Source organism: Nannobrachium achirus (genome assembly GCF_963921795.1).
Source record: "Nannobrachium achirus genome assembly, chromosome: 6".
NCBI classification, from domain to species: Eukaryota; Metazoa; Chordata; class Actinopteri; order Myctophiformes; family Myctophidae; genus Nannobrachium; species Nannobrachium achirus.
The window spans coordinates 9,495,865-9,512,735 of record NC_137815.1 but is presented as its reverse complement, the minus strand read 5'-3'; the positions used below and the strand labels follow the sequence as shown (position 1 = coordinate 9,512,735).

At 40.8% G+C, this 16,871-nt stretch overlaps 1 protein-coding gene across 3 annotated transcripts; it reads right to left on the bottom strand.

Annotated features, from left to right (window-relative positions):
- Window positions 1-5,207: 5,207 nt before the first annotated feature.
- lyar (Ly1 antibody reactive homolog (mouse)) lies at window positions 5,208-16,044 on the bottom strand. 3 transcript variants are annotated; one of them, XM_080727296.1, is made up of 9 exons: window positions 15,791-16,044; window positions 15,110-15,224; window positions 13,947-14,054; window positions 13,662-13,745; window positions 12,561-12,776; window positions 12,004-12,145; window positions 10,369-10,425; window positions 8,921-9,006; window positions 5,208-5,705 (listed from the first exon to the last, which is right to left on the bottom strand). In XM_080727296.1, the coding sequence occupies exons 1-9, from the start codon at window positions 15,910-15,912 to the stop codon at window positions 5,568-5,570; spliced, it is 1,068 nt and encodes a 355-aa protein (XP_080583422.1). In that variant the 5' UTR covers window positions 15,913-16,044; the 3' UTR covers window positions 5,208-5,567. The 3 variants fall into 3 exon arrangements, with proteins under 3 accessions (XP_080583422.1, XP_080583423.1, XP_080583424.1); XM_080727297.1 differs by having other exon boundaries at window positions 12,004-12,142; XM_080727298.1 differs by having other exon boundaries at window positions 12,561-12,773.
- Between the last annotated feature and the right edge of the window lie 827 nt (window positions 16,045-16,871).

Here is a 16,871-nt window from a genome sequence, read left to right as displayed (position 1 = left end):
TTGGAAAATGGTCTGAAATAAGAAGTAGCCTATGCATGATTTAAACTTGCTTGAACGTTTGATATTCAAGGCCTAATATTTCAACAATAGTTAGGCTATAGGGTGTGACAAATGTAGTTCTAAGAGCGGCCATTTCTTGGGTAAACACAGCCTTACAGAGGTGTTCTGATTAGACTATAGCATTAGTTCTATGCAATCAAACAATTGAAACACCTGTGTTTTGACCAAAGAAATGGCCGCTAAGGACTACAATGACGTAGCCGCTGGCACACACTATAGCCACTATGGGCATAAACAAGTTGTTGAGGTCTGATAATGATGCACTTTGAGTGTTCAGAGTGCATATACTTTGTTTAAATTATTTCATTCCATTTCCCAAAGCATACTTTTAAATAACTTATTCCACATTTTGGAAAACAGCCAATTTCACATTGAGGTGGCACAGCTGACTGAAGCTGTATTATTTACACTCATGAATTGTGTGGTTATTCATCCTATACTTAAGTGTAATGTCAAGCTGTTAGGCTGCCACACACACATATGATTCAATATTTTAAATGAAAACTTTGACCTAGTAACTTTATAACATAAAAGCGTATATTATATACCTCAAACATTTTGAAGTTTGCTTGCTGCACAATAGCAGCACAACTATTCTGCAACATAAAAATGTTGCCTCATGCATGTTGACAACGGGAAACACAAACTTAAGTTAGCCTAGATATAATAGGATCCAGTCCCCAACTCAAGGGAACACAGATAAAGGTGATACACCATGCATTTGAAAAGTATTTGTCATATTGTTTATGTCCCAAAAACGTTTTTCAAAAGGTTTGAGGCTAATACCACTCCTGAATAGAGAGCCTCTAATTTTTGAATGGCTCTGAGCATTTTCAGCTGCAGTACCACCTTTGGCCTGAACTGCGCCAAAAAAATCTTTGAAAAAAATAAAATAAAAATGAGTCACAAACGGCAGCAAATCTGGACAGCCTGTTTTGAGAACCCGCGGGATGCTTTTAACCTCCACCTTCCCAAAACCAGAGAAAGACACAACGGTCTGAAATGGGACTTTGTGAGGATAGAAGGCGCTAGTGGGACCCCAAAAAAAGGTTTTAAAATAGGAAAAGTGAATTTTCATGGTGTATCACCTTTAAGCCTACAGCCTCTGTTTAGACTGCAGCCTCTGTTTAGACTAGACTCGAATATCTATGGCCATGACCCACTGGTTTACAGTAGTTATCAGTACTACTATAAACCAGTGGTCCTCAATCTCAAACGTTTTCAAGTCAATGACCCCCAAATTAATATGTGGCCTATTTCACCACATTGATTAAACTTTGTTACTTTGCACCTGTCCCATCATGCAAACATTCACATCTTTCTCTCTCATGAGCTGTGCAGAATGCATCACCTTCAGCTAGTTCTGATGGGTTCTTATCTTGAAAGTATCATTTTAATTTACACACGGTTGGCAATAAGAAACCGTAGTGTTTTTTTCCCAGGCTAAATTGGAGGCAGACAGGTTTTTTTTTTACTTTGACGATAACAAAAGTTGTGGATAATTGTGTACCGTAATACTGTTTACAATCAAACATTATGTTAATAATTAGCCATTCATTGTATAGTAGTTGATAATTATACCTTGTGCTTGTGCTATACATGATCCCCCTCATGTACAACACAAGGTATAATTAATTGTATTGGCCAAGTTTCATCCTCTCAACATATTCTCAGAAAATATTTGGTGAGTAGTTCAGGTGGTCATCTTCAAAGCTTTAAGAAGAATATTTTATTTCTAGGACTAGAACACTGTTTTCAATGGGTATTATCATTTGACCTGAACTATAATCTTGTCCGATTATCTCTTCTTTTGACATGTAGTTTATGCCTAACTGTGCATCGCAGTGGAAGTGGATTCCTGGGGTCACTTAATATTCCCCATTCATTTTCGCCATAGACTTTTACAAAAATATTTATAACAATTATGTTAAGCCTCGAACCAAGCCATCCAGGATGGAGGTGAATCATGACCATATAACCTTTTTTTTCTATGAAAAGAACATTTTGAAAATCGCTAAACAAAGGGTAGTTATTAAATGTAGTATATCAAATAATGTAATATTAAAATATGTTTTCACATAGGATCAAAGGTTATATGATCATGACTCACCTCCATCCTGGATGGCTTGGTTCGAGGCTTAACATAATTGTTATAAATATATTTGTAAAAGTCTATGGCGAAAATGAATGGGGAATATTAAGTGACCCCAGGAATCCACTTCCGCTGCGACGCTCTATACATTGAACTCTACACTAAATCAGAGGAACACATGTCTACCCACGTGTTCCCCTTATCCATGGTAGCACAATCAACATGACATGAAGAGGATAAAGTATGCATATCTGCACATTAAATTAGCTCATAGACAGTAGCTTATACTGTATACTGGGTGCACACATACTTCTAACCTCTCGTCTAAACACAAAACAAACCAATTATCTGCAATTGTGGTCAAACGGTAGAGTGCTACCATACGTTTTTGGGGGTCTGAACACAAACAAAGAATAAAGTAATCTCAGAGGACTTCTGTGGGGCCAAAAAACACAATTTTAATACTAGCAAACCTGACTAAACAGCTACACTAATACCCAAAGTATGCAATATACAATTACAGGTAAGCAGTGTGTGATGAATGAGTATCAGTGTTAAACCATCTGGGATTAGCAGCAGAGCTTCATAAAGCTGGAGCCGATTTCCTCCCTGTTGCTCCGTGTGCGTGTGTGTGTGTGTGTGTGTGTGTATGACCGTGTCTTGTGTGTTGTTGAGCAGAGAGAGGCTGCTCATTCTAGCGGTAGCGAAAAATCAGACAGCATTAAAACTTCACCCGAGGCTGACACCAAAACGCTCCTGCTTCTATGGCGCTTCTGTGTCCCCGGCCAAGTGAGCCCCGTTCGGGGTGCCGAGGAATGTGCATTAGCCCTCGTCCCGCGTGAGAGTCAAATTCACCTCAGGTGCACCTCCCCCCCCACCCCCCGTATCCAACATCCAATCCCACAGATAAGGTGCCGTTTCCCAGCCTCACTGTGGGGCTCGGGAATGTGAAAGAGAACCACTGTCCAGCCCCGGGTGACAATTGGCATATTATCCACATAAAAGTGACACATCCTGGTGCAATGTGTGCACGCAGATCGGGACGCGACGACGTGAACATTTCGTGTCACGACTTTTGGCCGAAATAATTGGGATTAATGATGAAAATATCCTTAAAACTCTTGCACGCCAGCATCCATATGGGTAGCATTAACCAGAAATTGCAGTTTTACAAGCTCTCAACTCTGCAACGCGTTGTGAGCTTGTAGATCTGCCAACTCATATCCAGTGTATGATTAGACAAGCACTGCAGCACAAAGTATATTCATAGGTCTAAAGGTTTTTTTTAAGCTGTGTGCACTGTGTTCCCATGAAGAATTTAGACAATTTATCTACAATCCTCTGCATCAACATTTTGCAGCTATCAGCCGTTTGAAATATTGGAAATTATCCTCCCAATATGGGTATTTAAAATTGATTAAAAACATGTAATAATATTAGTTAAGCTATTATCTATCCTTGGCTTCTGAAACATTTTGAATACTTTTTAACAAGTCTCTGAAAACAAGTTAGGAAAGTCAAAGCACCTTTGTAAAATCCTGTGATTTCAGCAACGGTTAAAAATAAATATATATATATATACTGTATATATAACATGCAAGACACAATTTGGGGAGATTATTTAATAATCAACATAATCTCATCAAAAAACAGTAAGAACATTATATAATGTATATGACAGAGGATACAATCTAGACCTTGCCCCACCACTGTGCCACAGCTTCTCCGGTTTGGCCGAGCGCTCCAAGGACACCATTGGCTGTGTGGGAAGCCAGCAGTGGACTGCCTAGGGCAGGGGTCTTCAACAGGGGGTCCTGGGAGTTAGTACAGGGGGGCCGCCAAATCTTTGTGAGATAGGATTATGTTTTTTACATTACTTTGAACCCTAGCATCCCTATTCTGTGTGGAACATTAGCCAAAAATAGCAGATCTACAAGCTTACAACGCCTCGCGCTGCGAGGCGTTGTAAGCTTGTAGATCGGCTATTTTTAGCAAAGAGGTTTGTAGATGGAAAAGAAGAGCAGACTAGGTATTTGACAGTTGAAGTGGTTACATTTCTGAAAACACACATCACTCCAACATGATGACAGTGCTGTCAAACATGTCTAAGCTGTCTAAGAAATCTAGTAACATAACACAATTGTATCCAATGTGTAGTGCTTCATCTCCCTCTCAGCTAAGCGGTCCTTGGCCTGAAAACGTTGAAGACCCCTGGCCTAGGGTTGTGAATCCGGAACCCAGAGGAATTGGAGGAACCGGAATCCAACATTGAGGAAACCTAATGGGTTCCGTCACATTTGGAACCATTTCTGGAACCAGGTTTTATCCCACTGCCAGAGCCGGTATGTGGACTTCACGTCTGCTGTACAATTACAATACCAGTGGTTCTAAAACATTTACATTTCAAGGACCAACTGTAACTTTGAGAGTGAACAAATGGAACCAAATGGACCTGCAACTGCGAGGGTACACTCTCAAAGTTACAGACCTGTTATGGTCCATTTGGGACCCCCTGGGAATCGTTAAAGGGAACGTTTAAGGAACCGGAATCGTTAAAATCCTAAAGCAGGAGTCTTCAACAGGGGGTCCGGGACCCCTAGGGGGTCCTCAGAGTTACTACAGGGGGTCCACCAAATTATTGTGTGGTAGAATCACTTTTTAATGAACAACTTGAATCCTCGCATCCCTATTCTGAGGACAACTTTAGCCAAAAATAGTAGATCTACTATTTTCTGCAAATATGTTTGGTGTAGAGGTAAAAAAAAGAGCAGACCAAGTACAGAGTGAAAGGTCAAGTTTACAAAATATTCAACAATTTAAGTGGTTAAATGTCTGAAAATACAAATGAACATAAATCTTTTAACATAAAATTATTTTCGTCGTTGTCGGGTGGAAACCTTGTATGTCCAAAACCGTTTGTTTTGTATTTATCATTTTAAAAATGATTTAAACTAGTGAAAACAGCCGATCTACAAGCACACAATGCCTCGCACTGCGAGGCGTTGTGTGCTTGTAGATCGGCTGTTTTCACTACTTTTGTGCGACGGCCTTGTATGATGACGCAGGGCTTTGCTTTGCGAAAAAATGGAAAAATTTGAAACTTGGAGACACGAGGTTTCTGCCCGACAGTGACGATTTACTTTGTTGGCCGCCCAGCCCCCAGAAAGGAACAAAGGCCGACATTTTTTTTTCTTTTTTTCCTAATGGCCGGTCCAGGCTGGGAATGAACCGGCCGTTCGTAGGGGTTGGCAGTGAAAGGGACTACTATACACATGGGACATAAATGATCATCATGACTTAACTGTGAGAACGTGAAAAATATCAAAACAGTTGATCAAAAAAAGGACAAAAAAAAAAAGAACTCAAGCTCGGGCACAACATGGCATTTGTGAAAGTGTGAGGAGAGATAGAAAGTCTACTTTACAAGTCTGACTTTGTCTTTCAGAACCTTAAACTTAGGGTTTCCATTGAGCTTCTTATTGAAAAGTGCCAGCAGGTCCTCCTCCGATTTGAAATTTCCTTCACCACTGAACGAGTAGTAAGCTGCCAGGACCTGTGAAAAAGGAACACACAAAAGCGCACAATAATGTGTTTTAGAAAGAGAGTGGCCCAACATGAAAACATGGCTTAACCACAGTACAAACCCAGTTTTACCGTAATTCCTCCAACAGTTGTGCATGGTTCTTTACCGTATATGACACGACTCACACCAGCAAACTGGCTGGCAGATTTTTAGAAGCCACACATGACAGTATAAACTTATAAAGGATTGCCAAGCCAATTTCACCGGCATCAACAATAATAACAATAGGCTAATAATAATAATACATTATTACCATATATTTCTAATAATATTTTTGGGGACAAATTACTTTCATTTGGGGGCAGTTAAATGTGTATATTGGGACGGTCCTGGGACGTGGGTGAAAAAGGTTAGTCTGGAGCACTGGACTTAACGTACTGAACACGTCTTTATTCATTTGTTTACCAACGACAGGTAAGGGATAATGAATGGCTCCGCGGTGAATGACGATACGGACTGAAGTTATCAGGCCGAAGGGATGTTATATATCGTCATTCACCAAGGAGCCATTCATTATCCCGCTTATTACCCGGCTACTAAATAAAATGTATAATTTGACTCAAAACTAAAAACAAAACAAAGTATTTCCTTGTTTACAGACGGCTGGAAGTGTTCCACAAGTGTTGTCGCCTTGGAAAACAAGGAAGTGCTGATAAGATAGAATCCATTTTCTGACACTACGTCGTCTATTTCTCACTTAAAATATTTTTAAAAACATTCTTGAGAGCAACGTTTAGTTCTAAATGTCGCTGCGTGTTTGTTTACATGGTTGACATATTGGATACAGCACAAGATTCACGCAGTGCAGCTTGACTGCAGCAGGTGCTCTGAGTCGCTGATTAGGCAGCGGTCTGTAATAGTGGTCTGTTATCCAGAAATAACAGACCACTGATTTCAGCAACTGACCAATCAGAATCAAGCATTCAAACAAGCCGGGTAATAATGCACATTAATCAAGGGTAAGTAATGAAATGCACTAAAAGCAAATAAACTAGTGATCCAAACATGACATTTATATGTCTATGTTCTGATCACATAAGCCCAGGGGTCTTCAACAGGGGGTTCTCAGAGTTACCACATGCTCAGTTGCAAATTTGTAGATTGGCTATATTCACTATTCAGCTAAGCCGTTTGGTGTAGTGGGGAAAAGACAGAACCAAAGGCAAAGTTAAGTAAAGAAGGTTTTTGTGGTTAAATGTCAAATGACAAAACACATTTAACGTGAATTCAACATATGAATAGAAAAGATCATGTGTAAACCAAATAAAAACAAAAAAACATTATTTTACATAACATTGATGTTAGTGCTGTCGTCAAACATCTATGCAATCTATGAAATTGCATAGATATTTTCACAATATTTATCTGTGGAAACGAGTCACATTAAATGTAACACCTACATTTCCAAGTGCTTGTCAGGGTGGGGGTCCCCAGTTCAAATATGTTTATTTTGGGGGTCAAGGCCTAAAAAGGTTTGAGAACCCCTGGTATAGAGCATTAACAAATTCATCCACCAGGGGCATTGACAACTCATTCTTATGACTTCCTATCTAGCCAAGCTTTATAAACTATATATTTTTCAAAGAGAAAACAATAAAAAATAAAATAAAAAAAGCGAATATTCGACTTCGGTGAACAACGCCGAATAACGACTTTGATATTCGAATATTTGGTGAATGCCCTAATTACAGTACATGTACAGTATGTAGTACAGTAATTTTTGGAAATATATTTAATTTTTTCAGATTTGTTTCTATGAAAGCCAAAGGTGTAAGCTATCAAATAGTTTGGGAATTTTGTTTCGATCGGCTACAGAGGCTGAGTAATATGTTTTCCAGAAAAAAAAAAACAATGGCTCATTTTCAAATCGGACTTAGGCCTTAAATGGGTTAAGACCCATGTCTCAAAAGATCCAAAAGGGATCTGCCACGCGACAACCCAGAGCATTCCGTCAGGGCGGGGGCATTGGCATGGACAGAGCTCCTCACAGGACTTAAGACCACTGTGGAAGGTGTTGGTGAAGGTGGCTGAACGTGCCACAGGGAGCTCTCTCCTGACTCTGCAGGACGTTTATGAGAGCAGGTGCTTGAGCAGGGCAAAAAGGATTATGAAGGACAAACATCGTCCTAGCACAGGGGTCTTCAATGTGTGCAGGCCAACGACCCCTTAGTTGAGAGAGAGATGAAGCAGGGACCACCTTTTCATAGATTCCATATAGTTTCATCGTTTGACAGCGCAATCGTCAGTGTATTTTGGATGCATGTCAATTTGTGTTTTCAGATATTTAACCACTTGAACCGTCAATACTTAATAAACTTGACCTTTCACTCTGTACTTAGTATGCTCTTTTTCCCCTCTGCACCAAACCTCTTTGCTGAAAATAGCCGATCTACAAGCTCACAACGCCTCGCAAATATTTTTGGGCAAAGTTCTCAGAATATGGACACTAGGGTTCCAGTGGTTAAAAAGTGAGAAAACGTTTTTTTATCACACAAAGATTTGGAGGACCCCCTGTAGTAACTCTGAGGACCCCCTAGGGTAACTTAGCCCATTTAGAACAGGTACACCTTATAGTGTATCATTATTTTATCCTTTAACTATTGAAAAATAGCAGATATACAAGCTCACAGCGCGGCACCGAGTGCCGCGCTGCGAGCTTGTAGATCTGCTATTTTTGAAAAATCGTGAAAATTCGAATTTTGACCCGATTCTATAAGTGTCTTTTGAATCCTTCTAAGATTTTTTGAAAAAAACTATGTTTCTAGGACAGCAATCTGGCTTAGCCATCGTCAAAGAAAAGGTCCTTTTCACTTAACTGGAGCTCAGTTAGTCTGTTCTTGAGAGACCACTATGTCAGTGGTTCTCAAACCTTTTCATGTGAAGGACCCCCAAAAAGATATTTATTTGGCCACGGACCCCCATCTCAAAATATCTAGTTCCAGGGACCACCCAGAAGCAAAATTTGACTTACAAACGTTCGCTTTGAAAACACATATAGTCAAAGATTTGCACACATTTTCACGACTTTTTTCAAAAAATAGCAGATCTACAAGCTCGCACTGTGAGCTTGTATATCTGCTATTTTTCACTGGTTAAAGCATTCAATAATTCTAGGCCCTAAATGGGTTAGTGATAAAACCTTCTTGAGTCTTGATCCAGTAGCTCAACCAATCAGAAAGCCTTACCTTCTTCCGGACTTTCTTCACTGAGAGTCCTTCGTCTGGTGCTTGCCTCAGGACAGCCTTGATGGTTCCCTTCCAGTTGAATTTGCCTGCATGTCAAGAAAGACGTTCAAAAATTAACCAGGGAAAAGCTGCAGGTCATCTCCTATTTACACCCGTCTAAAGAGACAACACTGCCCCCTTGTGGTGTTACAGTGAAACACTTGCATTTATCACCTAAAACAGTGGTCCTCATCTAGGAAACTTGTATCTGGTCAAGGTGATGCTGACGGCCAGCAAAAACACTATAACAAGGTTGTGGTATAAAAGTGACCCTCCAACTTGTGAGCAGTGGCTGTGCATTGTGGAGGAAATGCAGTCAGGTTCTCACACATTTTTACCAATTAATTTCCAAAACTTTTCCAGAATATTTAACCCAATTTCCAGGACTATATAACAATAATTCAGCTCAATAACAGGTCGCTTACTCCTATGCGCAATGCCCAAAGACAGGTAGTGTATGCCAGTGGTTCTCAACCTTTTCAGGCCGTGACCCCCGAAATAATCATGTTTTAACTGGGGACCCGACACCCTGACGAGCACTAAGAGTTGAGGAATTTCGTATAACATGGTTTTATTGTGAAAATAGCAGATCTACATGTACATCGGCTTTTTTCCACACTTTCTCCCTCTAATATTTGACAATTTGGCCAATGTTTAATTTGTCATTTCAGAGGTATTCATTTTTTCCAGGATTTCAAAACTTTTCCAGTACTGGAAAAATATTGTTCTAATTTCTAAATATTTCCAGGAATTTCATGACTGTGGGAATCCTGAGTATATATGATGGAGAGATTTACACTCAAACTCAGGATACAAGAACAACTGTTCCTTGAGAAATGGACTGAATATGGAACCCAACAAAATGACACCACAAACATTTAATATGGACTCAAATGTTATACTTAAACTACAGTAATGATGATGACCCTGTGAATTTGTTGTACATGTGACAGATGCAAATAAAAATTAAGTTTATAAAAAAAAGTAAAAAGCGGGGTCCAGGGATGCCCAGGGTTCATTGAGGGGGTGCCAAATGGATCAGCGGATTTGCTCTGGTCGGTTGTGATTGGATTTCCCTGGCCCCGATATTGTGGGGCACCACTCAGGGCACCGTAAGCAAATGTGGAGAGGGTTTATCACCAGATGCATTTTTTTTTAATTCGCCCCTTGGAAACGCAGGTTCCACACAGAGATTCCAGACTAATATCTATGCAGCGATATTAGTCTGGCCATGCCAGATTATACCAATGGAATCAAATGAACTTGACCAAAATGGATTTGGTTCCATGTTTACGCTCTCAAGAGTTATGGGGAATGGGGATCCTTGAAATTAAAAGGCTTGAGAAGCAAGACCCTAAACCCATCCAATAAAAAGTGGTGTGCATTTTGTGAGGACCGTCGTACTGTACCTTTACGGGCCGTTTGTTCCTCTGCAACCTCGGCTTCTTCCTCAGCCATTTGGTCAACTGAAAGAAACAAGAATGAAGCTTTTTAGTCAAAGAAAAAACTGTAGGTGGCATAGGGAGTGAATGAAAAACCCGTAATAAAAAATAAAAAAACGGGCCATCAGTGACTGAATTGGCTAGTTTGCACATGTTTGCATTTACAATATTGTGAGATTGTGACATACGGACATAGAACATAAGATATTGTAGCTTTAAAAATTGGATTTACTGTGCAACACCATCATTACGCAACTCTATCAATGCAATGACCTTGCAGGCTTATACAAATAATGCTAAAATGTAATTTAGATAGCATGTTGTAGACAGATGCCAGGTCATTGGCATACTACTTACTACAGTATGTCTTAGCTCTGGTCCAGAGCGTCAGCTGTCACTGATGCTCTGACAGGCGGCTGACTAAAAGACTAGACCAGGATTTCTGTACCACTACGAGGGCTCAGCTTCAGTCAAAATAAACTAAACTACTCCCCACCTCAAGCCACCGCAGACAACCCGGAAATAAGCGGCGGTCGAGTTGGATGCGTTTTATTTCATGACAAATATAATGTATTTTACAGAGTGGGTGGGGTGCTGAGAGGTTTCCCACCGCGGAGAATAGACTTTCAACAACGCAAAACTACCTTTGGTTTGGTGAGTAGTGAAGTAGTTTAGTTTATTTTGACTGAGGTTGAGCCCTCGTAGGGGCAGATAAATCCTGGTCTAATCTTTTAGTCAGCCTCCTGTCTGAGTGTCAGGACCAGAGCTAACTATGTCTATGCCATTTGATGTATTTACCTTGTGTTGTCCTGGATTACTATAAATCGCTCTAGATTAAGAGCGTCTGTTAAATGCCTAAATCAGGGGTCTTCAACAGTGAGTCTGGGACCCCTAGGGGGTCCTCAGAGTTACTAAGGGGGTCCTCCAAATCTTTGAGTGATAGAACTTTTTTTCCTCCTTTTTTATATTAACCACTTAAACCCTAGTGTCCTTATTCTGAGAACTTTAGCCAAAAACAACAGATCTACAAGCTCACGACGCCTCGCACTGCGAGGCGTTTTGAGCTTGTAGATCAGCTATTTTCGGCAAAGAGGTTTGTTGTAGAGGGGAAATAGAGCAGACTAAGTACAGGTCAACTTTCTTGTGTGTTTTTAGATATTGTAGTATTTCAGCATGTACTAGTGATGCATTTTGCATCATATGATGCAAAACGCATCACTGATGATGCAAAATGCATCACTAGTCATGCTGAAACACTAAAATATCTAAAAACACAGATTGAACACAAAAAATAACTCAGGATTGTGTTGATCGTGTCCCAAACGAAAATTAAATAAGATAGGGTTGTCCCAGAGGTGAAGTGGCCCTTTAAGTATTGACAGTTCAAGTGGTTAAATATCTGAAAACACAAATTGACATGAATCCAACAAAAAAAAAACACCGCTGATTGTGCTGTCAAAGAATGAAACTATATGGAATCTATGAAAAGGTTGTGGGGGTCCCTGATCCTTCATCTCTCTCACAACTAAGGGATCCTTGGCCTGAAAGTGTTGAAGACCCCTGGCCTAAATGGTAAATCGTACAGTACAAGTGTGGACAAACCTTGCTCCACCTCCTTGCCTTTCTTCCTCTTCTTTGCTGAAGTCTCCTCTTCGGCGTTGTGTCCGTTCGTCTCGCCGTCCTCCTCACAGCTCCTCTTCCTCTTGCTTTTTTTCGCACACGCCTGCTCTTCCTCCTCCTCCTCCTCGGGATGGGACGATATGAACATTTCATATCACGATTATTGTGACAAAAGAAATCGTGATTTACGGTATCATCACGATAACCAAAATCCATTATCCCGGGGCGGAACATTTGCCAAAAAAATAGCAGATCTACAAGCTCACAACGACGCGTTGTGAGCTTGTAGATCGGCTATTTTTTTGGCAAAGACATTTGATAGAGAGTGAAAAAAGACCGCAAAGTACGTATATTATAAGTACCTTTTACCAATTATAGAGGGTTTAAGTGGTACCGGATATGCAGCTCGGCAAATAAAAGGTGAATTGATCCCGGTGCATGATGGAGGACGATATCACGGTAAATTTAATCTCCACGATACGATTATCATGAGAGTTTTTTATCACGAACGATAATATCGCGTATCGTCCCATCCCTACCTCCTCCGCGGTGCCGTTCTCAGCCCTGCTCTTCTTCTTCTTGCCGCTCTTCATCTGGCGCGCCTCCTTGCGTTCCCGCTTGTTCAGTTTCTTCTTGGCCGCCGCCGGCTCCTCCTCCGACGTGCCGTTCTGCTGCTGACTTCCGTTGGTCTGGGCTTCAGCCACGGCGGGTGCCTGCGTCGTTTCGCACGGCTTGGGGGCCTCGACGGGAGCCTGCTGTAATGATAATACATGAGCAGAGAAGTGTCAAAATGATCAAGTAGGGCCGGGCAATTTAACCCATACTTAACCCATTCAGAACGGGTACACCTTATTGTGTATTATTATTTTATGCTAACTATTGAAAAATAGCAGATATACAAGCTCACAGCTCTGCGAGCTTGTAGATCTGCTATTTTTGAAAAATCGTGAAAATTTGAATTTTGACCCAATTCTAAAAGTGTCTTTTGAATCCTTCTATGGTTTTTTGAAAAACCTTTGTTTCTGCGTCAGCAATCTGGCCAGCCATTGTCAAAGAAAAGGTCCTTTTCACTTAAATGGAGCTCAGTTAGTCTGTTCTTGAGAGACTACTGTCAGTGTTTCTCTAACTTTTTCATGTGAAGGACCCCCAAAATGATGTATGATGTGATGATGTGACCAATGTATTTGGTCACGGACCCCCATCTCAAAATATTTAGTTCCAGAAGCAAAATTTTGAGTTACAAAAATTCGCCAAGCGGCCACTCTACCCCTGAGCCACTGTTATTTTTTAATAGCCAACGTTATGTATATCTGCTATTTTTGAATATCCAATGCTAAAATGAAACTGATGCTTTCCCGGGTTGAAAATATATGTACATTTACTATATAATTTTCTTAATAATCATTCATTAATCATAATCCAGGCAAACGTTTGTATCTTGTACCTTTTATATCAATATTTCCGCTGCATTTTAACACTGCTAACTTTCATAACACCCTTGGATATTAGAGGAAAAACCTAATATTGACAAAGAATTATAATAAATCCAATTGTGATTTTCCTGAATTTTAAAGTTGTTAAACAGATGTCACAGATGGCTAAAAGGATAACGTAAAAAAAGATGGGGTAGCTTTGCTTACATTGCTGATTGCTGCTGAGAAGATATCCCATACTTGGTCGTGTAGATTCCGATCCATTATCTTCAGACTGTTCTTCATCCAGTTCTGGAGGAGAGTTTAGTGTCAAAATGGGGAGTTCAAATTGATCAGTCCTCAGAAGAACAATCTCTTAACAAATCACAAATGAAAGACTTCAATCAATCAATCAAACTGTATTAAGGAGACTTGGTCCATACCAACATAAATAAACAAACAATACAGAAACAAACAAAGACGGACATAGTCCACATTCAAGTAAATACTGACCTGAAACTTCTGCTTCTTTCGTGGGACGTTATCATACGAGCTGACCTGGCTGAGGATGTCTTTCATCTTGGCACTGATGCCCGGTTTGTTCATGGCCCCATGGATCCTCTGTCAAGGATACGGTTATTTAGCATCTGATAGGTATTTTGCTGTGGTTAATGCTGTCTGGCTCTATCGGGTCAAAAAAATGACTTTCACATTTTGGTCATCTCTTCATATCATCATGAATTACTATCTTTATCAAACTGTAAATCCTCAGTGCTATTTTTTTTTTTTTTTTTATCCCATGTTTTTTGCAACCCATTTTCTCACCCAGTGCCAACTACCTAACCTGTAGTCCTGGTTTCCGCTCTCCCCCTGCCGCGCCAGGGGAATTGGGGAGCACCTGGCTGGCTAGGGGTAGTATAGAAACCAGGACTACTGCATGTTTTTGTGAGGGTATCTACCCTAGGAGACACGGGGAGAACATGCAAACTCCACACAGAAAGGCCCTATCGCCAAACCCCACCAAGGGTGTGGGCGCTGATGACGCAGAGGGAGGAACACGCCGCCAGCGCCCACAGGTTCCCCCGGCGGGAATCGAACCCAGGACCTTCTAGCTGTGAGGCGAGGCGCTAACCACTGCGCCACCGTGCCCCCTCTCTCAGTGCTAGAACTCTAACTCTGAACTCTGAGACTGAGCGTACAAATGGAACCAAATGGGTCGATGTGGTTCCATTTGTACACTCACTAGCCTAACATTGAAGTTTTACTGGGGCCTTTTCCACCCACAAAGAACCGGTTCGGGGTCTTTCCCCCGCCTATGGGATGGCAACTTTCTTGGAACCTTGGTTCGTTCTTGCGAACCGGCCGTGAACCAACTTTTACAGTTCAGAACCAACTCGGTTCTCGTGGAAAAGCTCACATCTGGCTCATCCCATACGCGGACCTGAACCGGTTCTTTGCCGGTGGAAAAGGCCCCAATGTGTTTTCAGAGCAGCAGATAAAGGTCTCTCTGTCTGTCTCACACACACACACACACACACACACACACACACACACACACACACACACACACACACACACACACACACACACACACACACACACACACACACACACACACACACACACACACACACACACACACACACACACACACACACACACACTATTTTCTCTACCTGGATCCATTGCTGCTGCTTCACGTCTCCTTTCTTAGCCTTGGCCTCATAGCCTTTGCCTCCATACTTCTGGTCTTCACTGATACATTTCACATGATTCCTGTAGTCCTCTCCCCTGTTTGGTAACAAACACAGGTTCAGATGGAGGGGGGAAGGGGGAGGCAGTTGGAATGCAGCAAACTGATTTTCATGTCAAGGTCTAGGACCCCAACGATCAATGATTGATTGATTGATTGATTGAAGAATGTATTAGAAGTTTGCATAGGAAAAAGTACAGTGTCATGACAGTACATATCACTGGTACAATAAGGTAAACTAAAAGGAGATCCTAGTAAGCTTTCGGCTTATTAACACAGGAACCACTTCATGTATCTCATTAGCCCTGAATACATGACTCTCATATACAGTCATGTATTCAGGGCTAGTATCTCATATAACATTGAAGATAGATGGACAGAACATAGTACTTTGCATAGGATATCATCAATAACAAAAGGGAAAAAAGCATTCAAAAAAAGGAAAAATTAATAGAAAGAAAAGGAAGATATTTACTGTGGAAAAGTAGAGGTAAGTATGGGCTTAGAATTTATATTTATATTATATATTTGGCTGTGGAACCTCAGAAAAATCACTTTTAAAAACAACACACATAATAACACAAGTATTAACATGTGAACATACCAGAAGTCTTTCCCACAGTCTATGCAGGACAGGACCTGGCAGCCCCGACACATGTTGACATGCTTCTCCACCTGGGCTTTCTTCAGGGAGTCTCCACACGCCGTGCACGTGAAGACGACCATGTTGGAACCGATCCACTGCTAGTTATACTGTTTACTGGACAATAAGACCCTCTTCTAAACAACGGTAACAATGTAATAACAATAAAACAATCTATAATAACGCACAGAAGACACTCACTGCCTCCTCGCCTCCTCCATGCGTAACTTTTCAAAACACTGCTGCGTGTTTCCCGTTCCGTGCGGAAACAACAACCCGTCTAAAAGTCAGTTCCGACCACAATGCGTTCCCCTGAAATTATTAGGGTAAAATTACGATTATTAAACGATATTCTTTTGTATTAATTCATATTTTCCTGCAACGCCACATTTTGTATTTTATTTTTGTATTTTTACAGCAGCCATTAGTTTACTATATGTTATGTGTGTCAGTTTAATATATTTTGGTGTTGCTTGTTTTGGTCGCTGTACCAGGAAGTGAGGTCATCGATTCGAAAACGAAAAGCTCTGGAAAAGCTGATCATCCGAATAAAAGGTAAGATATTTGTCGTCTGATAGTTTTCTGTGCATTTACCTTGATAATGATGTATCTGTATGTTTTAATAGATCATTGCTATGTTCTTTTTATTGCGTGGCTGTTTTGTTGAAAATGTGTAGCCTATAGCTCGATGTAAACAAGCATGTTGTGGATACATTAGAGTAGCTTTTTGCTGCTGCACACTTTTTGGTCATGGTCTCTTTACATCAGGGGTCTTCAACGTTTTCAGGCCAGGGACCCCTTAGTTGAGAGAGAGATGAAGCAGGGACCCCCACAACCTGTTTATAGATTCCATATAGTTTCATTGTTTGACAGCACAATCATCAGTGTATTTTGGATTCATGTCAATTTGTGTTTTCAGATATTTAACCACTTGAACCGTCATTACCTAATTAACTCAACCTTTCACTCTGTACTTAGTCTGCTCTTTTTTTTCCCCTCTACACCAAACCTCTTTGCCGAAAATAGCCGATCTACAAGCTCA